Source organism: Poromitra crassiceps (genome assembly GCF_964638095.1).
Source record: "Poromitra crassiceps genome assembly, chromosome: 9".
In the NCBI taxonomy this organism is placed as follows: Eukaryota; Metazoa; Chordata; class Actinopteri; order Beryciformes; family Melamphaidae; genus Poromitra; species Poromitra crassiceps.
This window is the reverse complement of record NC_139630.1, coordinates 4896805-4921804: the sequence shown is the minus strand read 5'-3', so window position 1 is coordinate 4921804 and position 25000 is coordinate 4896805. Positions and strand designations below refer to the sequence as shown.

Here is a 25000-nt window from a genome sequence, read left to right as displayed (position 1 = left end):
TACCTCCCTGTCCTCTCTACCTCCCTGTCCTCTCTGCCTCTCTACCTCCCTGTCCTCTCTACCTCCCTGTCCTCTCTACCTCCCTGTCCTCTCTGCCTCCCTGTCCTCTCTGCCTCCCTACCTCCCTGTCCTCTCTACCTCCCTGTCCTTTCTACCTCCCTGTCCTCTCTACCTCCCTGTCCTCTCTGCCTCTCTACCTCCCTGTCCTCTCTACCTCCCTGTCCTCTCTACCTCCCTGTCCTCTCTGCCTCTCTACCTCCCTGTCCTCTCTACCTCCCTGTCCTCTCTGCCTACCTACCTCCCTGTCCTCCCTACCTCCCTGTCCTCTCTACCTCCCTGTCCTCTCTACCTCCCCTGTCCTCTCTACCTCCCTGTCCTCTCTACCTCCCTGTCCTCTCTACCTCCCTGTCCTCTCTGCCTCTCTACCTCCCTGTCCTCTCTGCCTCCCTGTCCTCTCTACCTCCCTGTCCTCTCTGCCTCTCTACCTCCCTGTCTTCTCTACCTCCCTGTCCTCTCTACCTCCCTGTCCTCTCTGCCTCACTGTCCTCTCTACCTCCCTGTCCTCTCTGCCTCTCTACCTCCCTGTCTTCTCTACCTCCCTGTCCTACCTACCTCCCTGTCCTCTCTACCTCCCTGTCCTCTCTGCCTCTCTACCTCCCTGTCCTCTCTGCCTCCCTGTCCTCTCTGCCTCCCTGTCCTCTCTACCTCCCTGTCCTCTCTGCCTCTCTACCTCCTTGTCCTATCTACCTCCCTGTCCTCTCTACCTCCCTGTCCTCCCTGTCCTCTCTACCTCCCTGTCCTCTCTACCTCCCTGTCCTCTCTGCCTACCTACCTCCCTGTCCTCTCTGCCTACCTACCTCCCTGCCCTCTCTACCTCCCTGTCCTCCCTGTCCTCTCTACCTCCCTGTCCTCTCTGCCTCTCTACCTCCCTGTCATCTCTGCCTCCCTGTCCTCTCTACCTCCCTGTCCTCTCTGCCTCTCTACCTCCCTGTCCTCTCTACCTCTCTGTCCTCTCTACCTCCCTGTCCTCCCTGTCCTCTCTACCTCCCTGTCCTCCCTACCTCCATGTCCTCTCTGCCTACCTACCTCCCTGTCCTCTCTACCTCCCTGTCCTCTCTGCCTCTCTACCTCCCTGTCCTCTCTACCTCCCTGTCCTCTCTGCCTCCCTGTCCTCTCTGCCTCCCTACCTCCCTGTCCTCTCTACCTCCCTGTCCTTTCTACCTCCCTGTCCTCTCTACCTCCCTGTCCTCTCTGCCTCTCTACCTCCCTGTCCTCTCTACCTCCCTGTCCTCTCTACCTCCCTGTCCTCTCTGCCTCTCTACCTCCCTGTCCTCTCTACCTCCCTGTCCTCTCTGCCTACCTACCTCCCTGTCCTCCCTACCTCCCTGTCCTCTCTACCTCCCTGTCCTCTCTACCTCCCCTGTCCTCTCTACCTCCCTGTCCTCTCTACCTCCCTGTCCTCTCTACCTCCCTGTCCTCTCTGCCTCTCTACCTCCCTGTCCTCTCTACCTCCCTATCCTCCCTGTCCTCTCTACCTCCCTGTCCTCTCTGCCTCCAGCAGCTCAGCCCGTTAGCGCTGGCTGTTCCACAGCTTCCTCCAATTAAAGCAAAAGAAGCGTGATATTGTTGCGCTGGGTCGTCCAAATGCAACAATGACTCCTAACCACATCCAAGAGTCATGATGTCTACACGTACTCTCTCTGCCTCACTGCCTCCACTAAACTCCACAAACATCTTTCATCTGCTTGTGAGATGTTACTGATAGCGTTTAATCCACAACACGGTCCGGCCCAGAGACACATAGCAGACATTTTCATATTTTATCCAGTAAGCCTCAGATTGTGAGGCTCCTGGACCACTTCATTGTGGAGATTAATTGGTTTATCGTGTTTTATTGGCTGCAAAGCCAAGACAACTCAGGTTTTATATTTTAATAAAGCAGCTGTCTCTCCTTTTTTCCCTTTGGGAATCTGAATGGAGATTGTATAGATTGTATTGTATAGCACTCCTGTACAGTGAAACGAAAGAGATTAGAGAGAGAGAGAGAAACCAGACCTGTCAACTCCCATTTTTCTTGCGTTCCTCCTGTATATTCTCCTATAGTCTCCCACAGCGCTCCTGTTTGGTAATTGTCCCCGTAAATCTCCCGTACACAGTGTTTCCCTCTTACATTTTACAGTTAGACAGAGAGATAGAGAGAGAGACACACACACACACACACACACACACACACACACACACACACACACACACACAGAGAGAGAGACACACAGAGAGACAGAAAGACAGAGAGAGACAGAGAGAGAGAGAGAGACAGACAGACAGGCAGACAGACAGAGAGCGACAGAGAGAGAGAGAGAGACAGACAGACAGACAGACAGACAGACAGACAGACAGAGAGAGACAGACAGACAGAGACAGAGACAGAGAGAGACAGAGAGAGAGACAGACAGAGACAGACAGAGAGAGAGACAGACAGACAGACAGAGAGACAGACAGAGACAGAGACAGAGAGAGAGACAGACAGAGAGACAGAGAGAGACAGACAGAGACAGACAGAGAGAGAGACAGAGAGATAGACAGAGAGACAGACAGACAGACAGACAGACAGACAGACAGACAGACAGACAGAGAGACAGAGACAGAGACAGAGAGAGAGACAGCCAGAGACAGACATACAGAGAGACAGACAGAGACAGAGACAGACAGAGAGACAGACAGACAGAGAGAGAGACAGACAGACAGAGACAGAGACAGACAGACAGACAGACAGACAGACAGAGAGAGACAGAGAAGAGGTGAGTGAGCGAGAGAGAGAGCTAGAGATGGGGGGTTACAAATTAAATCCCTGACTGATTAGTTTGTATTGTTTGATGTATTGATCAATATAGATTACAGGTATATCACCTGTTCAATAGTCCTTTATCATGATGCACTAAACGTTCAATGCCGTGTATCCTCACAGTGATGCTCTGCTGCTCGACTAACCATGTAGTATTTATAGTCATTTATTATATAGTGTATAAGTGGTCACATTGAGTCTTCCTAGTCATGTATGCGTCAATGGGAAAGTGGTGGGATATTGGCAGGCTGGATGTGGGCTGGTCTGTTTCAAAAAGCCCAGGGCCATTTTCTTCTCCTAATCAGTCCCAGATCAGAATCAGTCCCAGATCAGACGATAGCAAAGAAATAAAAAAAAATACAGATATTTAGACACTTTAGACACTTTCTTTCTTTTGAATGTATCCATTCCTGACCAGAAGTATGTTGGGAAACAACCATCCACTTTGCAAAGTTTAGGGTGGATTTTAATATTGGTCACGAATTTGGAAAAGATATGTCAACCAGCATGCTAGCTGGAACCGAGAGAGGAAATCCCTTTCATAATGTAAAAATGATGATTGGGTAGGGGTCCCGGAAATTCTCCCTTATTCTCTAAACCCAATGCTGAGAGAGAGAGAGAGAGAGAGAGAGAGAGAGAGAGAGAGAGAGAGAGAGAGAGACAGACAGGCAGGCAGCCAGGCAGGCAGGCAGGCAGACGGGTACCTGAGTTGTCTGCCAGTCTGAATCGGCCACAGCACAGGTATCTCCTCCACTGCTTCTGGACGTTTTCTTTCATGGCGCAGTGGAAGACAAATATGAACAGACCTGACGGAGAAAGAAAAAGAAGAATCTAGTAAAAAGTAGAAGTTCTAGCTGTGGTCGTGGAGATACTCATGATACAGTACAGTCTGGGTAGTGGATGGCAAACCCATCTAAACTCGGTTCAAAGTAAAGAGTTTACTCATCTTTTCAGGCTGACAAATGTGCCCGGCATTAATTCACTGTGTGCATGTATCATGTGTGACGTCACAGCAGCAACGACGACGGAGGAGAGAAGAGAAGAGCGAAGAGGAACATTGAGAAACACACTGTGAACATCTCAGCCTCAGGAGGAGAGATGACATCATCATGACTGACAGGTGAGGGGGAGGAGGGCGTGGCTTCCAGGTGAAAGCTTCATATTGAGCGTTACAAAGAACAAATTAACCTCTCACTCCAGAGAAAGTCTTTATTTATATTGAGCTTTAATAAGAACCCAAATTAACATATCACTCCCAAGAGTGCGACAAACATCTGGCATCAGGTGAATAGGAGTAAGGCGGGTCCTGCTGCAGAGTCCACGCACCAATCACAGTTTAGCTTTGATCCATGGGGCGATATAAGCGAAACTGACAACAACCGACCGGCTGAATTTGAATAGGAGTGAGTAGAGACGTAAACAGCAAAGAAGTATGCATTGTTGACTGTGTTGATGAAGCCAAAACGTCTCTTATTTCAGAGCGGGAGAGGTTTTAACGAAGAACAAAGAGCTACTGTACACTGAAGGCTTTTGATGTCCGCACTCTTCTTCACAAGCGTTTGATCTGTCAGCTAGCTCCTTATTGCTGAATGATGAATGGCATAACATGCCACACTGCAGCAGGAATTGACTGCGATCGCTGTGCATGAAGTTCATCCCACATACTGGGAAATATTGCTCTCGTGACTGATCTACTTAACATTGTTTAGCAGCTAAGCTAGTTTACTAGCCGTAGCTGTTTTTATATCTGGTAAATAGTCTCGACCTGTAGGTCTGTAGTACGTTTGCTAAAGAAAATCAGAAATCTTTCCAAGCCTGGTTGTTCCGACTGGTTTCAGGTTTAAGGCTGCAACACCCACAAGTGCATGCAAAAAAGAGAGAGAGAGCAAAAAACTTGTTTTTTGTTTTTTTGGTGATTGTTCTGTATGGCGATCACACATTGGAGACCTTTTTATTCAACACAATCTGACTGGATACAACGACACAGAACCAAACACAACCAGAGCACATCCTGTACAAGTAATAAATACACAGAGTAAAAAATCACTCTAGTCCCTGGTTCTCACTTCTCAGACAGTGTTCAATCAGCCCTGCGACTCAGAGACTCTGCCTGGTCCAATGCTACTGATCTACTGGTAACCCTGCAGACTGGTTACATTACAAATGTATTAGTGTAATCAGAAAAGCCAAATCTGACTATTATTTATCTTCTTTCGCTAGAGCTCAAGGAAATGCAGCTAGCTTCTGGAAAACAGTAAAATCAATAAACGCTACGCCCACCTCTGATCTCCCTCCTCAGATTATTGGTGAGGACGATATAATCTCTGATAGATTACAGATGTGTGATGCCTTTAAGCAACATTTTGTTTCTGCTGGTCACCTATTTGACGGGCATGATCCGATAGCTGAGGGCGTATCAACCCCCTCCCCTTTTGCAGATAGTTTTTCTTTTAGACCAGTAAGCGTCTATGAAGTCCTTAAAGCACTCTCAAAACTGAACACTAACAAGTCTCAGGGTGAAGATGACATTGCTTCGTTCCTTCTACGCCTTAGTGCCCATCTGGTTGCTACACCGATTGCCCACATATTTAATTTAACATTTCTCTCTGGTGAAATTCCATCTGTATGGAAGACTGGCCAGGTCAAAGGTGGTGACCCGAGTGACTTGAATTATCGTCCTATTTCCATGTTGTGTTGCTTAGCCACGGCTCTCGAAACATTGGCGAATGAACAGTTACGAACTTTTCTAGACACATACAACATTCTTCAATCCCATCCATCAGGGTTCAGACCTGGACATAGTACCGTCACAGCCACATCTCTTGTTGTAAATAACATACTGAGCTGTCTCGATGATCGTCAGCACTGTGCAGCTCTCTCGGTTGATCTTTCAAAGGCCTTCGACACTGTAGATCACAGTATTTTATTAAGTAAGTTGTCCTCCATCGGATTAGATGATCTCTCAGTCAGATGGTTCTCCAACTATCTATCTGTCTGGGAGAAAGCAGGCCGTGGTTGTTGACAATATCAGATCCGGTAGGGTCCATTTCTGGTCCAATTTTATTCACTCTTATATAAATTATATTTTTTCCCCTCCGGGCATAGTAGCGTCCATTATTATGCGGACGACACTATTTTATATTGTTTCAGGGCCACTCCTGCACAGGCCGCTGCAAAGCTGCAGACCACCCTGTTTGATCTGAAATGACTAAATGGATGCTGTTCTCAAGATCTCCTATCGTTAATCATAGTCTTGGTATCTTCACGCTCCAGGGTGAACAAATTGAATCAGTCAACTCTTATCTCTTTTCTTGGTATTTGGCTAGACACCAAACTTTCTTTTAAAACACATGTCAAACAGCTTACTTGAGGAGGAAAATCGGCTTTCTGTGCAGGAGGAACAAATCTTGTTTTTCAATTTATACCAGAAAATCTATTGTACAATCGTTAATAATGGCACGCAATATTGTGTATATGCATGCCTCATCCACCATCTTGAAGCCGCTGGACGCTGTGTATCATAGCACTCTGCGTTTTATAACAGTTGATGGTTTTCTCACACACCACTGTATATTGTATGAAAAGGTTGGAGAGCAACACTGTCTTCTATTTATTTACAGAGCTCTGATTGGAAAGCTTCCTCGATATCTGTCCTCACTCCTCAATCACAAGCTATCAAACACGCTCACGCTCCTATATCAGATTGTCTGTCCCGCATGTGAGGTCCCAACAGGGAAAGACTGCTTTCTCTTTCTATGCTCCAGACAAATGGAACAGACTCCAGGACACTCTTCAACTGGAGCAATTCATTTCTCTTGATTCATTTAGAATGCTCCTAGAGGGTACCCTATGCACGAGGAGTGCTCGTGTTTTACTTAGTGTTTTTATCACCTGTTCTTATTGTTTGTTCTATCTTGTTTGTCTGTAAATCTGTCAATGTTTCACTGTAACGGGGCGCTCTCAAGGGCTACCTCTGTTTAAATAAAGGCAGAAAAAGAAAAAAAAACGAATGGGCCAAGTGAACTCACAGAGAACTATCTTATTTAGTAAATAACTCACTGATGAGTTACCTTGTTAACTCACAGAGAACTATCTAATTTAGTCATTAACTCATTAGCCGTTTTCCCACATGCGTACCGGAAAATTACCTGTAAGTCAATATCGGACATTTCCCTTCACACCTCTCCTCTGGCATGTGGGAATCTATCAGCGAAATTGCCTGTATGTGGGGGGGGGGGGGGGCGGCACTGCAGAGCGGGTGGGGAGTGACGTGTCGGCAAAACTCCGAATGGTGAAATAAGTTTGCTTGTTTATCCGTTCACCTGCATCGCGTTGAAGCACTTTTTACAGACTGGCTTCATTTGATGTGTCCGGGCTTGCCTTGGCTGTCGGCAACGTAAGCAAAATACTTCCACTCTCGCTTCGTGCATTTGCTTAGTCCCTGTCGGGCTGTGACTTAAGGAGGAGGACGGACTGTGGCCAGAGAGCGAGCAGAGAGGAGAGGGGAAAATCAGCACAGCACACCCACACATGAAGCTGACATAGGCTACTGCTCTTATTATCACAAGATCATTTCGCCAGTTTGCTTTAATGTGCGCGAATGATTAGATTATGCCCGCTGGAACATTAAGCAACGTGTGTACACCTCGCCCATGAGAGTGTCGCGGAAAATGACTGCACCCGTTTCTCACTAGTATCCGCTAAAGCGCATACCGCTCTTCTGACAGGCTAGAAAGTGGTGAAATCTCCGCGACGACGGGGTCGCGCTTATACCGGCACGGTGCCTTTCTCACATGCAGGCATTAGACCACGTACCGGTCATTTTGCGGTACAAAGCGCATGTGGGAAAAGGGCTATTGAGTGCCAGCCACTTTTGGAGAACGGACGCTCCCAGTGCCAGAGTTTCAGAGCGTTTTCAGTGATTTCTCGAGGCCCACAGAATATTGTGTGATATTACTATGTAAACACTGAACACGCAAAAAGAACAAGGAGACTCTATTGTATCATCAGCAAAAAAAAGTTTATTGATTTCCGTTCTTTAGTTATCAGCCGGAGAAGATAGGTCAAAAACAGCAAAAACAGGCATTTCCATCTAGAAGCTGAGATATTCAGCCTTTTGTGAAATGAAGCATTTCAAGCACATTCACTGACTCTAGCTAATATTTTCTGATGTAGTGACGTGGTGTAGTTGTGTGCTGCCCTGCGTGCCCCACCCCCCTCTCCCCCCCTCAGCTGCAAACTCCTCCCCACACTAGTAACACACAGCCTCACGCACCCAGCGTCTATTTTCGGAGTGCTTTTTGTGCGCCGCCTCCCAGGCAGCGCGACAAGGAAATGCCAACCCGGACTGCAGGGAAAGGTTTGGCACTTCGGCGTCGGGTGCTGCCTTTCTGGCGGCTAATCGTGTGAAGAAACTATGCAGACAGACAGACAGAGGCAGAGGAGCTCAGTTGTGTGCGCGGATTGACTGCTGTTGGCAGGCACCGTCAGTTGCAGCCAGAGCAATCTACATGGCTCTGGGCTGCAGCATGAGCGGTTTCTCTTTGATCACGGGGCTTTTTCAGGCTGTATTCCGGACATTTCTCTAATCTGGAGAGCACTGTCGCCACCTGATGAGTCCGTAAAATAGGTTATACAGCTTCAATAGCTACAATATTTGTACAGGACATACTGTACATAAGGCTTTGATCCACGTCCCACCGTCAAAAAAGGCAATTGACGACAGCTATCGTCTTTGGCACACTACGTTACTAATTACTTTGACGACAGGCGTCGTCATTGGCACTCAATGAGTTAACTCACTGACGAGTTACCTTGTAGTGAGTTGAAGATGGCGAAGAGGTACATGAAGGCCAGGTTGACGGGGCCCCAGGCGAACAGAGCGAAGCCCCAGGTCATACCCAGCAGGAAGGTGAGGCTGATGACGCTCCGGAGGTTTCGTAGAACCTGAGTCACAGAAGATACAAAACAGAACCTGAGTCACAGAAGATAGAAAACAGAACCTGAGTCACAGAAGATACAAGACAGAACCTGAGTCACAGAAGATACAAAACAGAACCTGAGTCACAGAAGATACAAGACAGAACCTGAGTCACAGAAGATACAAAACAACCTGAGTCACAGAAGATACAAGACAGAACCTGAGTCACAGAAGATACAAAACAGAACCTGAGTCACAGAAGATACAAAACAACCTGAGTCACAGAAGATAGAAGACAGAACCTGAGTCACAGAAGATACAAGACAGAACCTGAGTCACAGAAGATACAAGACAACCTGAGTCACAGAAGATAGAAAACAGAACCTGAGTCACAGAAGATATGAGACAGAACGTGAGTCACAAAAGATACAAGACAGAACCTGAGTCACAGAAGATACAAGACAACCTGAGTCACAGAAGATACAAGACAGAACCTGAGTCACAGAAGATACAAGACAGAACCTGAGTCACAGAAGATACAAGACAACCTGAGTCACAGGACATAGAAAACAGAACCTGAGTCACAGAAGATATGAGACAGAACGTGAGTCACAAAAGATACAAGACAGAACCTGAGTCACAGAAGATACAAGACAACCTGAGTCACAGAAGATACAAGACAACCTGAGTCACAGAAGATACAAGACAGAACCTGAGTCACAGAAGATACAAGACAACCTGAGTCACAGAAGATAGAAAACAGAACCTGAGTCAGAGAAGATACAAGACAGAACCTGAGTCACAGAAGATAGAAAACAGAACCTGAGTCACAGAAGATATGAGACAGAACGTGAGTCACAGAAGATACAAGACAACCTGAGTCACAAAAGATACAAGACAACCTGAGTCACAGAAGATACAAGACAACCTGAGTCACAGAAGATACAAGACAGAACCTGAGTCACAGAAGATACAAGACAGAACCTGAGTCACAGAAGATACAAGACAGAACCTGAGTCACAGAAGATACAAGACAGAACCTGAGTCACAGAAGATACAAGACAGAACCTGAGTCACAGAAGATACGAGACAGAACCTGAGTCACAGAAGATACGAGACAGAACCTGAGTCACAGAAGATACAAGACAGAACCTGAGTCACAGAAGATACGAGACAGAACCTGAGTCACAGAAGATACAAGACAACCTGAGTCACAGAAGACACAAGACAGAACCTGAGTCACAGAAGATACGAGACAGAACCTGAGTCACAGAAGATACGAGACAGAACCTGAGTCACAGAAGATACAAGACAACCTGAGTCACAGAAGATAGAAAACAGAACCTGAGTCACAGAAGATACGAGACAGAACCTGAGTCACAGAAGATACAAGACAGAACCTGAGTCACAGAAGATACAAGACAGAACCTGAGTCACAGAAGATAGAAAACAGAACCTGAGTCACAGAAGATACAAGACAGAACCTGAGTCACAGAAGATACAAGACAACCTGAGTCACAGAAGATAGAAAACAGAACCTGAGTCACAGAAGATACGAGACAGAACCTGAGTCACAGAAGATACAAGACAGAACCTGAGTCACAGAAGATACAAGACAGAACCTGAGTCACAGAAGATAGAAAACAGAACCTGAGTCACAGAAGATACGAGACAGAACCTGAGTCACAGAAGATAGAAAACAGAACCTGAGTCACAGAAGATACAAGACAACCTGAGTCACAGAAGATACAAAACAGAACCTGAGTCACAGAAGATACAAGACAACCTGAGTCACAGAAGATACAAAACTTTATTGAACCGAATCCTTTTTGGCGATGAAGGGTATTTCTATGAGACATGTCCCAGATCATTACTTCAAACAAATCAAAATGTGTCAAAGGATCTTTAACTCATTCATGGCCAGTTTAGGACTGCCAATATTTAGCACAGGCCAAAGATTTTCATAATTGTTGGTCATCTTTCAAGACCCACAGTAAATTATCTATTAGCACCAAAGTGATTTGCAATACCTCAAAATGAAGATGTACGTCTCTGGGTTCACCAGAAGAAAAAAAAGTGAGCTTTTAGCATGTTCTGTACTTTACTTATAGCCATTTATATACACCCTGTTTTCACCAAAAGGTCTCTCTGAGAAGAGAAATTGCAGAAAATTGCATTTTTGTAAAGGACACAATCTCAGGCAGAACTCGCTCTCAATTATTTTATTTTGAACTGTATTGACATCAGACATGTAAATATTATTCGTTATGACACAAATGACAAAAATATATATATATATATATATATATATATATATATATATATATATATATATATATATATATATACGGTACATGAAGTGCTTTTTTTACATTCAACAATACAGTTTACTCAGTGTGAGTGAGTGTGAATGTGTGTGTGTGTGTGCGCGGGGCCCATGTGTGTCTCTTTACATTACATTATATTTCGTCATTTAGCAGACCTAAATGACCGTCCTGACCGTCCTGACCTCATTCTGAGATGTGGGCTCACAATCGGCTCCTCATCTGAAATAAAAGCAACATATCCTCAGTAAACTATATAATCACATTTAGTACAGAGACAGTGTAGTGTACTAGTGTCTCAGTAAACTATACGATCATAGAATGCAGAGATCAGTGTAGTCTCTCTCACACACACACACACACACACACACACACCCACACACACACACACACACACACACTCCTTACCGCGAGATCATCCGGGTCCTGTCGCATTGGAGTCCAGTCTTCCTCGCCCTCGACAGGAAAGTGGCCGTGCTGCTTGGCTCTGTGGAAAGCAATTTCTGTGGCGAGGCTGCTGTTCTCCTCCTCCCAAAGTTGTGACTCCGTCTCGTCTCTTTCGGGCTGGCACACATGAACGGGGTCCAGGGACCAGGATCGATCATGTTGGTCACGGGTTTGACTACCGCGAACAACTGATCGATGTCCGCTGCCCTGCAGCAAGCCGACCAGCTCGTGCAGCGCGCCAAGGGGCGTTTCAATGGCGTTTCTCCTCTCTGCACAAGGAAGCGCGTTTCTCTGTTTTCTGTTTTTCCTCCTGCTCATTTCAAAACAACAGCTGCGGTATGTGTTTGTTCACGTGTTGTCGGCTTTGTCTTTGAAGGCAGGGACCTGATACCATGTCACAGGCTGGGGAAGTCTTTGAACTACGCGCTGCATTAATAAAAACAAAAACACGTCAAACACGTCTTTGGCATGGAGGGCTATTCCTGATAACACGTTAAAGACGTCTTTGGCGATGAATGAGTTAAAGTGTAACTGCACCCCAGAGTTTTGGCTGAAGTGCTTCTAGCCTGGAAATTAAAAAAATGTCACTAGCAAGTGAAAAAAAGTATTGATCTGTATAAAGCACTGGGAGGTGGGGTTAAGATACGCCCATTCATTCCTTTATTTGTGCGTGCCGACTCCCAAACAGGCAAGCGCAAAGAGAGAGAGCGCGAATGGAGAGAGAGAGCACGGGTGGCCGGTTTATCAGAGGATTAAAACATTCATATTTTATGATTGTTTCACAGCGGTTACGTTCTAAAGCACAAATAAACACAAACACACACACCTATCTAGTGTGTGCAGTTGCTCTTAAATGTGTAGTACCTCCTCCCACAGTTTATCAGAGGATTGAAACATTAATATTTTATGATTGTTTCACAGCGGTTACGTTCTAAAGCACAAATACACACACAAACACACACACATATCTAGTGTGTGCAGCAACTCTTAAATGTGTAGTACCTCCTCCCGCAGCGTGCGGTTGCTGCGTTTGCCGTTGCGGCCGCAGATCTGCAGCATCACCACGATGAACATGGCCACGTTCATCAGAAACACCAGGCAGAAGTAGCCCACACAGGTGGTGTAGAAGACCACCGAGCTCTGGATCCAACAGCTGAGAGCGAAGGACACACAAACACAGATACTCAAATACATGGGGCGGCTGTAGCTCAGGAGGTAGAGCGGGTCGTCCACTAATCGCTTTGGATAAAAGAGGTCGGTGGTTCGATTCCCGGCTCCTCCAGTCTGCATGTCGAAGTGTCCTTGGGCAAGATACTGAACCCCAAATTGCTCCCGTTGGTGTGCCAGCACCCTGCGTGGTAGCCTGCCGCCATCGGTGTGTGAATGGGTGAATGTAACTACTGACTGTAAAGCGCTATATAAATGCAGGCCATTTACTATTTACATGTCAAATGGACTGTATTTATAGACACACCGACAGTGTCTGCAGCGATGCAAAGCGCTAACTGCAAAGCCGGGAGCAGTTAAGGGTTCAGTGCAGTGGTGGCTGGTGAGCTTGGAACCAGGGGAGGAAGCTAGTGCGGTGACCAAAGGCCCCTTTTTTGGGCTTTTTTTTTCACGTGTGCGCGCGCGCGCGTGCGCGCATGTGTGTGTGTGTATTTGCCATGTTTCCCATGCTGTCAAGCCTCTTAGCTTTCCACCCAGTGAGGAGCATTGCATTAGCACCCAGTGAGAGGACTACAGGACGGAACAGCACCTGGCACCTGAGGCGGTCCCAGGGAAAATATGACGTGTGCTCTGCTGCTGATACTCTCACCCACAAGCAGTTTTTGCCCAAAACGCCCAAATCTCATTTTAAATTAGCATTAGGATTAGACTGTTGTGATGTCATTATTCAGTTTTAACCATCAATAATTGTTCCTTTTCTCATTATTTCATTTCTCAGAGTAAATACTGTATATTTATTTCGAGATTTTTGTCAATTATTTGTGCTGTTATGGTTATAATTAGCCTAGTTACTCACTTCTACACTATCTTAGATTGTGTTACTTATGGATGGCATGGAATTATAGTGAAAATAGATTATCCCCCCTTTTTGCTGGGGACCCCACTTTGAAAACCACTGGCTTAGGCTAGAACTGTTGCGAGAAGGTTTCAGGATTTATCTCTATGCATTAGGCTGTGATTACTATTTATATAAATCTATTTATTCACATAGATTCATGATATATTATGGTATACAGCCTACCTGTGACATCAATGTTTTGATTCATCCTATGATGTCTCACACTCAGGTGTGCTTTCACAAGACAGGTGTTGTCCATTCAATCAGCTAACCTGTCTTTATAATGGCTGTCTTGCACTGTTTGTATGATACTTGACAAAGTCTATGGCCGAAACTGTTGTCAAATAGCGTTAAATTACACTTAATTGCATCTGGAACGAGAGTGTGTCTTCCTGTGAACAGTGCTGCACTACTCATTTAGTTATCAACTTTGGAGCGTTATTTACCCCCCCTTCCCGACATCCTAGGTTGACATGCTTCATCCCAATCGATTCCTTATTTCTTCTACTTTCATATGATATAAAGCAGGGGCGTATCTACGGGTGGGCCTGGGTAGGCACACGCCCACCCACTTCTGCCCTGGCCCACCCAAAAAAAAAAAAAAAAAAAAAAAAATTTTTTTTTTTAATTGGTTGTTTTCTAGAGGCAAACTTGCTGCTGCATTGCTAGCCAATGGTTTTGTTACTTTTGTAAAAACGCAGGGCACATCATCTCCAGAGTCTAATGCATGACAACTTCATGACATCTAGGAATTTTGTTCTCTCTGTGGATAAATAAACCAGAGGGCATCTTGTTCAAACTTGAAGCAGCCTCAGTGTTGTTATTTTTTAAACTCACAACAGTATATGGATCAGTGGTTCTAATTTCTGTATAAAGTAACAGTATACACACAAGTATAAGCATTCATGTATGCAACATTTGGCACCTATATGTAACCTTTTAAGGTTGAGATAATTGTATTATCATTATATGGTCCAAATATTTCAGTAAAGCACTTGGAACACTTGAAATATTCTTGCTTGGGTGGTATCATTCTACTTGAAATGATGGTCAAATGCATTATTTTTAGTAAAATAACACGTCAAATTTTTCGGGCGGCCGGCCTTTGGCCGGCCACCCGAGTGGGCCCGGCCTTTGGCCGGGCATCTGCACCCCTTCCTATCCAGGCCCACCCAATTTGATCCAGGCCCACCTATAATTCAATTTCTGCATACGCCCCTGATATAAAGATCACCACTCAAGCTTTAAAATTGAGCCCGCTGTCAGCTATCGATTTACAGGCCAAATTCAGTTAAAAAATGTGTGAATCTAAAGTTCGCGGGTTTTAGTATAAGAAATTACAGGATGAAACTTCAATACGACAAAACTAGCGCTGCTCGGTGAACCATTTCCACGCCGAATTTAATAGAAGGTTCGGATAACTTGAAATCAATTGACTTACTTGAATATCCGTGCTGTCTGTAGGGGAAACGCTGCAGTCGAGACGTTGCAAATATTCCAGTTTTCTGACATTGCAAAAAGCCCGTATCGCGCAGCTCGTCTCCCCGCAACTCGAAACTCGTTTTGGTGGTAATCCAATATCAACGACTGTCTGGCTTGTGAACACTTACTGATTGATAAAAAAGTAAATAAAAATAAGAGGGAAATATGATATGCTGCTACTGTCTCAGTAAATCCTTCCTGTCAGGTCAAGCAGTGGATTTCACCTCCTTGATTCAGCGTGAGAGACCACAGACCAGACAGTGGAACAACGTTGCCGATTTTCAGACGTATTCATCAGCATTGGACAATACAGAATGTCAATCAATGTCAAGCAATCTATCTATCAAACAACAACCAATTAGGGTTTCACCTGGTTTCACGGGCTAAGGGAGAGCTCCTGTCCTCCTCAATCTGATTCGTTGGAAAACACATCACTCTCACTGTTTTCTGTGAATTGCAAGTCTTTTTCAACCAATCTTATTTTTTCATTAGATAAATTACCAAATAAATCAAGCCCACAGGGCGGGTGTTTTTTTAATCCCCTCCCCCATGCTGGGACCAGGGCCAGAGTGACTCGTCTGCATGGAGCTATATAATGAATGAAAAAATGAGCGTCTGCACATAAGAAAAAACACATTTGATTGATATTTTATTATAAAAAAAAATATGAAAAATGAAAAATATAAAAATAAAAATAAAAAAGTATATATTTATTATATAGAATAGCCTATATCTCTTCTAAAAAATAAGGGAGGATCATCCTCCCTTGTACTACATTAATAACCTCCTCTGGTTCAGTGTCTTGCTTAAGGACACTTCGACACCAGCCTCGAATAGGGTGACCAGATGTCCCGCATTGTGCGGGACTGCACAGCATTTTCAAGATTTTTCAAGCGTCCCGCAAATTGAGACGTTGTCCCGCATTTTGATCGTCTGGCTCCAGTTTTCAAATGCGCGTTTCTAAAGTCTGGTTTATGAAGGCTGTGTGTGGTCTGTGGAGAAAGCAGGGAGGGAAAGCTGTCATGACGGGGCGGGCTATGTCTGATGTCACATGTCAATCAAACTGGAGCGGGTACACGAGGTCCTGGGATCAAATCAAATGCAGGCAACCGGTTAGGGTACGCCCACACACCACCACAACACGGAAAAGAACAGCGAGTCGATTTGACGCTGCGCGCGGAATATGAAACATGGAAGAAAGAGAAAGGGAAGAAACTGTGACTACAGCCAAGAAAAGGAGATGCAGCTACAATAAGGACTGGACCACTATTTACCCATGGGTGAAACCAGTGCAAGGCGATTGTCAGAGAGTGTTTTGCAACGTTTGCCGAAGTGATTTTTCAGTTGCACACGGAGGTGAATACGATGTGAAACGACACAAACAATGCGAGACTCACAAGAAACGTGTTGCTCAAAAGGAGGCTTTCCAGTCTATGGATACGTTCCTACTGAAACCCAAACAAGATTCCAACACAGATAAGGTAACAGCAGCTGAAATAACTACCGTTTACCACACTGTGCAACACTGCCATTCATACAGGTCAGAAGACTGTGGCAGTAAGCTAACAGCTGTCTGTTGTTTGAGAAAGTACAGGCAGGACAAACCCTTTTGAAAGCACTTTAAGTACTACTTGAAAGAACAGTTCTAAGCCTTGACTGTTCTGTTTTATTGTAGGCTACACAGTTTAGTCAGGTCAGGTGTGTAGAAGCACTGTGAAACTTAAGCTTCATGCTTACTGTGTTTATGGAACGCAAAGTTGCATTTAAATAAAATACATTTGTTAAGTTGTTATTTGCATAGTCTATATTATGTGCTACTGAATCAACCTGAGGGCAAAGTATAGAGATGTTATGAGCTAAGGGCAGAATAGAAACGTTTATTTTTTTTAAGTTAGAAACATTTATATCAACATTTTAGACTACATTGATGCATTGGTAACGCGTCCCACATTGTCCCACACAAACATACTCTTTGTCCCACATTTGGCTAGTTGGGATCTGGTCACCCTAGCCTCGAACCGGGAACCTTCCGATTCACAGACAACAGCTACTGCCACCCTAAGCCACATACTGTATATGAGCCAATTCTCACACTACTACCTGATGTAGCATACTGTAGTTACAGTACACAGGTGTAATAAGTAATGTAATATAATAAAATTACTATTGAATAACAAGGAATACATTTGGACTGCCAAAGCATTTAGCACAACTCAAACATGACAGGATAGCTCAGGTATTAGCGTAACAAAGAGTGATGCGAGTCAACCGGTCTCAATGTGGGGTCCGTGGACCACCAGAGGTCCTTGAGGGGGTTCCAGGGGTTCCCTGGAAACCAGAAATATTTTTTTATTATTTAGCATTTTGAGTTCATCACATCATAAGCCACCAGCCAAATTTGAATGATGATGAACGTCGCAAAGTATATAAATTTAGGTTTGACAGTCATGGGAAAAGTCATGACAATCAATTAGATTTTAGAGTGTATTTTCTCCCGCGGACTGTGTGGGCGTGTCCCGTCTGCAGCAGGTATTTTCCTCTCTCTCTCGGAGGAGACCTCTCTCTCCGTTAACGGAGAGAGAGAGAGGAGAGAGAGAGAGAAGGAAAGAGAGATGGAGTGTGTGTGTGTGTGTGTTCGCGCGTTGCTCCGCGAACACACTCGCCGCTGCGCTGCGAGTGCACAGCGCTACTGTGTGTGTGTCAGTGTGTGTGTGCGCTCGTGCTCTCTTCAATGAGGAAATGGAAATCCAGACCTTGTAGAAAAGTGTTGATTTTTGGGGTTAGGGTTGAAAGTAATTCTCTCTCTTTTCTGAGGCACACAATTACTCACATAAGACCCTAAATTTAATAGTTAGAAGGTTTTTGTGGATTTTGGTTTCCAGGGACTTTAAAAGTTCACCATTATTTCATTTACAAGAAGTTATCACAATTAGAGCATGTAGAGGAATGACTGTTGTGAGTGTCTCTGTTATTTCTCTACCTACAATAGAGGCATGACATTCTGGACAAAAGCACATTTTCTAATATTCTCAGATTTAAGTCAGAGAGACAAATTCTCATCAAATGAGGGTATGTGGCCCACATTTATACTAGATTAGGGGTCTTTGATATGAAAAAGGTAACTACAGGCATTTTAGCTAAACAAGTGGGTCAACCTCCCACAAATTGCAACAGAAACAAACTCAATGGATTTTGCGTCCTCAGCATGTTCTAAGTAAGAGAAAAAAAGTCCTAAGAAATCCTAGTTGGGGTTAAAAATACTGAAATCAGTGATGCCATTATTTGTTTCTATTATGTACTTTATGACTGTCTGTCCTTCACATATCTCAAGAACAGTTGACCAGATCAACTCCAAACTCTGGGAGTGCGCTAAGGGGGGCCCGACGGAGTTCAGTGCTGAATTTTGTGAAATTCGGACACTCGCATAGTCATAGTGCCACCTACTGGTAACACAAAAATTGGTTTATTTTGAGAACCGTTTGTCCAATCGACTTCAAACTTGGGGAGTGTGCTTTTGGGAACTTGACAGAGTGTTGCCAAATTTTCGACACGTTTTCATAGCGCCACCTACTGGCAACACAAAAAGCGGTTTATCTCAAGAATCCTTCATCCGTTCGACTTCAAACTTGGCATGTGCGCTGCTGGGGACACGAGAAAGTGCAGTGTTGAATTCTCTATAAACTATAAATGATAAAAAATCATAAGAGAGTGGTGGAAATTATTTTTCAAAAGGTTTCTTAAGCATAACCTGGTAACAATTTCTTTGTTATGTTTTTCTACTATATTATATATAGTAGAACAACTATATTACTATACTTGTATACAAGGCAACATAAATTGGCACTAATTCATATAAATGTTGGCATTGATTAACATAAATGTAAAATACAAGTATTTAAATATCACTTAAAATAGCACTTGTCTATTACTTTTAAAATACCCGTGACTGCCGAATTGGCACTAATTAACATAAATGTTGGCACAGATGAACACAAACTTCAAACTCAAATATTGCTGGTCATCATCAGTGTAAGTGTCTGGCTCATCATCATCATCACATGCAGCTTGACTTGAATTTGCACATGCCAGTCCTTTGCAGTTGCTACATGCAACAGAGCACTCAATGTCATGCTTCTTGCATGTGCACCTCAGGCTGCTGCAGTCTGTCTTGCAGGTGCATCTGATGATCCGTAGAGTTCCTGTGGAGCTGGTGGTAAGTCAGTTTGGACAGGGACAAGCCCCCCATCACTCTCTTTCCATCCCCATTCTTGTAGGCAGGAGTTCATCCACGGTCCCTTCCACTGCTGCACCTGGTATTCCACACAAAGACTGTGGTACTTTGCTGCTGCTGCTGATGTTGCTGACAGACTCTGTGGTTGTACATGAGAAGTGCTAGGAGCCACCTTCTCACAAAAACGCTTGTGTCGTAGTGTGTTGAGTCCCTCCCCAGGCTTCCCATTGTAGAGGCACAGCAAAGCATTCTCTCCTGCTGACACAACATCTGCTGTGGAAGCTGACTGTGTGTCAAACACTGGAGCTTGCTCACGGAAGTCACCGCTGGTTGTGAATTTCTTGAGTGGAGCTCCTTTCCCTATACCATACAGGCGGGAGGTAGTGTCACATCCAGCTATTGCATGGATGAAAAGGATGTGGGTGCACAGATTGGGACCCAGCTGCTGCTTGACAGCCTTGATGCTCCAGACACGTGGCTTCTTCATGCCCTTTCTTTGGCTCAGGTTTGAAGAAGATGTCATGTGACTTGAGGCTGATGTGGTAGATGAGAAGGAGGAGCAGATCTGTATCATCTCCAGTGAGCAGTGTTTGTTATGGTGGCAGACTCCACTGCTTTGTGCACTATGAGGAGATCAGCATCACTTGGGGCATGGTACGTCTGATAGTTCTTTTTCTGTAGGTGATCACTCAGCATGTTGATGAACTGCTGCTTGTTTGTGTTGTTTGCAATGATCTCAGATTGTTTCATTGTAACAGTTATATGCTCATCCATGGTTATGGTTTGTCCAGTCCTCCCACCTGCTCGCCTGCTGTGTCATGTCTTTGGTGGATGTGCTCTGATAACCGTCAAACACGACAACTGCCTCTCCATGCTTACTTGTGACATTCTCACTGTACAGCTTGCAGATGTCCTTGTATGTGGATCCACGTGTCCATGGGATGCGCTGAATAAGTGCTCCACCATCCAGCACATACTGAACATGGCCTGTGACTCCTTGAAGGTCAGGTGTGTGGAGCGCCCAGATGGCATCTGCTAGCGCTGGCTTCTGTGGCTGTCGAAGCAGGAGGGAAGTGTCAAACAGCGCTGGAGAATGACTAGACAGCTGATACTTGAACACTGATGCCAGGTCTTGTGAAGCTTTTGCTGCAATAGTGAGTCGCTGGAAAAGTAGGTGAGGATCCACCTGCACTGCTTCTCCATCAATCTTGACTGAGGATTTCATACTCATGGTGATTGCCTGTTCCCTCTTCTTGAATGTGTACTCAGCAGTAGTCTGTCTGTCCATGCTGGCCAAGATGGTGTTTCTGATGGCCTTTGCCTTATCAACATTCACAGAAGGGTGCGCATGAACCCGTTGACACACGATAGCAAACTTGGATGTGAGCAGAAGGGGTTTCTTTCTTCGGGATAGTGTAGAACTGTGTCCTTCATGTCACGTGATTGTCTTGCATCTCTCATGTCATGGTTCTGCTCACCAGTGTTGTGGTTCATCCCTGTCAGCTCTTGCATGGCATTGTTGACTTCAGTGCAAGCTGGCATGGAGAGCAGCCATGTAAAACGTTGCAGCTCCGTCATCCCTCGCCCTCTCGTGAGGCCACCACCTGTTTTAAGTCTTCTCATCAGCACCTGCTCGAAGACAAGATCTATGGATAGGCAGCCCATAGGAGATCACTTCGTCTGACCACATGCAATCCCTCTTCAAATCTCTGGTAAACATCTGGATTCATTCCATTCTCCCCCTGCTGGCAGCACTCCCCCAATTGGTCAAATTGCACAACATTTCTTAGGTTCCCAGCAGCGCACCCACCAAGTTTGAAGTCGATCGGACGGACGGTTCTTGAGGTAAACCACTTTTTGTTGTTGCCATTAGGTGATGCTATGACTATACATGTCTCTGAAATTCGGCACCGCACTCCGTCAGGTTCTCAGCAGTGCACTCCCCAAGTTAAACGGGCGAACGGTTCTCAAGATAAACTGCTTTTTGTGTTGCCAGTAGGTGGCGCTATAACCATGCGCACATCCGAAATGCGCAAAATTCGGCACTGCACTCTCTCAGGTCTCCCTAAGCGCACTCCCTGAGTTTGAAGTCAATCGGACCAACGGTTCTCGAGATATGTGAAGGACATACAGGCATACAGTACATACAGGCAAATTGTGGCATCACTGATGATTTCAGTATTTTTCAATACTTTCCCCAACTGGGATTTCTTAGGACTTTTATATGTTATAATATACATATTTCTAAGACTAGAACAGTTGAAAGAGTTTCTGTTGCAATTTGTGGGAGGTCATATCGTATAATGCCTGTACTATTTGTTTTTAGAATGTTTGTGCATTTTGTACATGCACATTTTGTAACCACATTATACATTAGGGAGATTTTCCAAATTATTATTGTATACTTACAATACTTTTTCATAGGTTCTCTCTGCTTTCTAATGTACCTCTGAGTCAGTCAACTCCATTGAGACACATCTGTTATCCTACAAAGTGAGAAGGTATCTTGTCTTGACTGATTCTGATGAAACTTACAATTCCGAGGCTCCCTCCCCTGACTCTCCTCTGCCGTACTCCTGCTTCCCGTAAGAGTTTTTATCCACAGCGACGACGATTCCAACCAGCAACGCAGGGAGACCTGCAACAAAACACACCAATCCTCATCACTTTTCCCATGTCTACACTTCAACATATTCAAATACATTTCATACTTTTGCTTGACATGCACGTCCTCAGCCTCGACTGCCAAGCTAATGATGGGTGCTGCCAGTTAGCAGAAAGAAAATGGCAAGAGGCTGCAATAGGAAGTGTCTATTAACTCTATAATATATACTATATATATATATATATATATATATACTGTGTATATATATATAATATATTATAATATAACTCTATTATAGAAAGCGCTCTAAATTATTATTGTGTTGTGGAAAATCCCTGGCCTACAAAGAAAGCTCCATGTCAGAGAAAATAATTGATTTGATCCAAACTTGGCAAATCAATGTAAAAATGCAGCTGTCCTATCTTAGCTGCCCAAATCACAAAGTGGGGCTGGAAGAAAGAAGAGTGTAGATTTGCTATTTGCCCAAATCAATTTCAGATGTCATAAACTGTTACTGTATCAATTTCAGATGTCATAAACTGTTACTCTATCAATTTCAGATGTCATAAACTGTTACTGTATACTGTATAGTCACTCGCGAGGCAGCCGTTCACGCCTCCACGCCGTCCATTCATTCCTCATAATGGACACCTCGTCGTGCATTAACCCTGACTTGTCACTTAGGTGCAAAGTTGACAAGCGCAGGTTGATACATTAACAGCTTTGTATTGTATCATATAGTATCCCGCATTGTACTGTATCATATCGAATTTAATCATATCGTATCATATTGCATAATATTGTGTGTACATGTATCATATTGCATAATATTGTGTGTACATGTATCATATTGCATAGTATTGTACTGCATCATATATCATATCATATCATATCATATCATATTGAATCCTACTGTACCATATGTGACAATGACTGGTGTTTTGGGTAACCTTCCCCCCCCCACAGATTATGAAAGTACAGATTGTAAACTTTCAAAAGATGTGTCATACATTGAAATTAATTAAATGTCCGTTCTCCTCAAAGCAACATTCAGAGAAAATTGCACGGAAAGTTGGTGAACAAGCTTGGTTTTCCCTGAACAAGCTTAGTTTCCTAACAATATACGGTAAGTACTGTATTTAGTGATCCTAAAACTGTCGTTATATTGAGTGTGTCCTTCACTAAGCTTGTGTAATATGAAGAAAACAAACAAACATAAAAACAAACAAACAAACATTCACTTGCACGTAATGTGCACTGTTGCTTTTAACTTCCCTTTATAGAAAGATAAATATAACGGTAGCATATCGGTAAAGATCGTATTGCTTTGTATCAAATCATCGTATCGTAGCGAGCGATCAGATACCTACCCCATCCACCGATGCAGAACTTGAGGATGTATCGACGTATGTAGGTGTTGAAGACCTTGACCAGAGCAATGTACATGTGGATGGACTCCAACCCCATCCAGGTGAAGGAGGTCAGCAGGAAGTAGTGCAAGAAGATGGCCACGGACACGCACAGCCAATCGGTGCGCAGACTGGCCAGCCAGCCGTCCAATAGGAACACCATGTTGAGGAATAACAAGGACGTGCTGAGGTTCATCAGGATCTTGGACGGGTAGTCGCGCCGGAGCTTTCTATGGGGGGAGAGAGAGGGGGAGCTTAGTGTATCTTATAGTCTTTTTTCCACTTATTTTCCATTTAAACTGAATTTTCTGGAGTGATTGGTTGGTTAAAGGAACTATTTGCCACTTTTGAACCTTATCTCTATCTATCAAACACAACAACAGTGGTTTTCAATGTTCTCGCTGTCTCTCAGGCACAGCTTCACTGAACCAGTGACGTCACAAGGGTAGTAGTGACAGTAGTCACTCAGGGAGGGCAAAGCTCAGTCATTTTCCGAGGCTCAGATGTTCCCTCCTGGTCTGGGGATTTGAACCAGCAACCTTAAGACCAAACAACTACCACAAGTTCTACAATGGCTCAGGAGTTCCTAAAGTGAAGTCCGAGGGGGGTCCTCCAGACGGCCCAAGGAACGAGCAGAATAATGGGAATGACCAATCCTATCTAACAGTACATATCTGAGAGGAGGTGGCTTCATTGGAGAAAACCCTTGGGGCAACATCTTACTGTACCAAACAGGGGCCTTAATGCTGAATTATTTAGGGATAACTTGACCTGCAAATGTCTGGGAACTAAAAACGAGCTGCTGTGTGCAGTTGAAGGAATGCCACAGTGCAGCAGCTAAAGGAGCAGACTCACTCGAAGGCGATGTAGGTGAGCAGCGTAGCAGCGGAGAAAATGGCGGAGATGCCGCAGCCGATGTAGGTGATGAAGGTCAGGATCCTGTTGTTCCTCTCATCTATCTGGGCTGCAGCTCCAGAGATGTCCTGGAGAGAGACAGACAAAGAGGTAGGGAGCCAATCAAACCAAATACAAAAATACACTTAATTTGTTAGAAATGGTGATCTATTCTCCTAATGTAACACTTTTGTAAGACTTTCTCAATAATAAAGGGTTTCACCATGAGGATGCCAAAGTGTGTAAGGTGGTCACAGAGGCAGATCGTCTTGTTGCTGTTGGATTCAGGAGCCACTCTGCAGCCTTCTCTGTTCCATCCTCCAGCACCATCTAGTGGACAGAAAGATGCATTACACTAAAATCACCACTATTTTATCCTGCTCAATCCAAAAAACATTTATTAAATGTGTTTGTTAAAGATGGTTTTGGTCATGCATTATGAAATACAATTAAGTGGGTTTTGCTGTTGAGAATAAACTATTAAAACAGAGACTTACTTTTCATGGTGAAGTCCCAGAACATACAAACTGGACTCGGGGAAGGCTGAGAGCGATCAAGAAAGAAGGAATAACATCAGGTTTCACTTCTGCTGCTCCACTACTGGCTTTGGTTACATGTTTACACTCGCATCCCTACCTGGTAGAAGAGGTGAGCTATCTCGATCTCCACAGGGTCAAGCAAGTTCGTGATGGAATAGTTTCCCACACTGCTGGCCACAACATAGCTGTTTAAAGACAGATCGTCCTGCTCGTTCTGAAAAACACAACACAACAACAAAAAT

The 25000-nt window shown here is 44.5% G+C and overlaps 1 protein-coding gene across 1 annotated transcript in view; it reads right to left on the bottom strand.

Moving 5' to 3' along the window:
* adgrg6 (adhesion G protein-coupled receptor G6) overlaps positions 1 to 25000 on the bottom strand; it is a gene marked incomplete at its 5' end in the record, with an annotated part of 119249 nt that overhangs the window by 14730 nt on the left and 79519 nt on the right. The window contains 9 exons of the mRNA XM_083643747.1: positions 3547 to 3648; positions 8656 to 8788; positions 12536 to 12686; positions 21847 to 21949; positions 23287 to 23555; positions 24181 to 24308; positions 24443 to 24549; positions 24717 to 24762; positions 24856 to 24972. Coding sequence (XP_083499873.1) covers positions 3547 to 3648; positions 8656 to 8788; positions 12536 to 12686; positions 21847 to 21949; positions 23287 to 23555; positions 24181 to 24308; positions 24443 to 24549; positions 24717 to 24762; positions 24856 to 24972 — 1156 coding nt within the window. The remainder of the gene's footprint in view (positions 1 to 3546; positions 3649 to 8655; positions 8789 to 12535; positions 12687 to 21846; positions 21950 to 23286; positions 23556 to 24180; positions 24309 to 24442; positions 24550 to 24716; positions 24763 to 24855; positions 24973 to 25000) is intronic.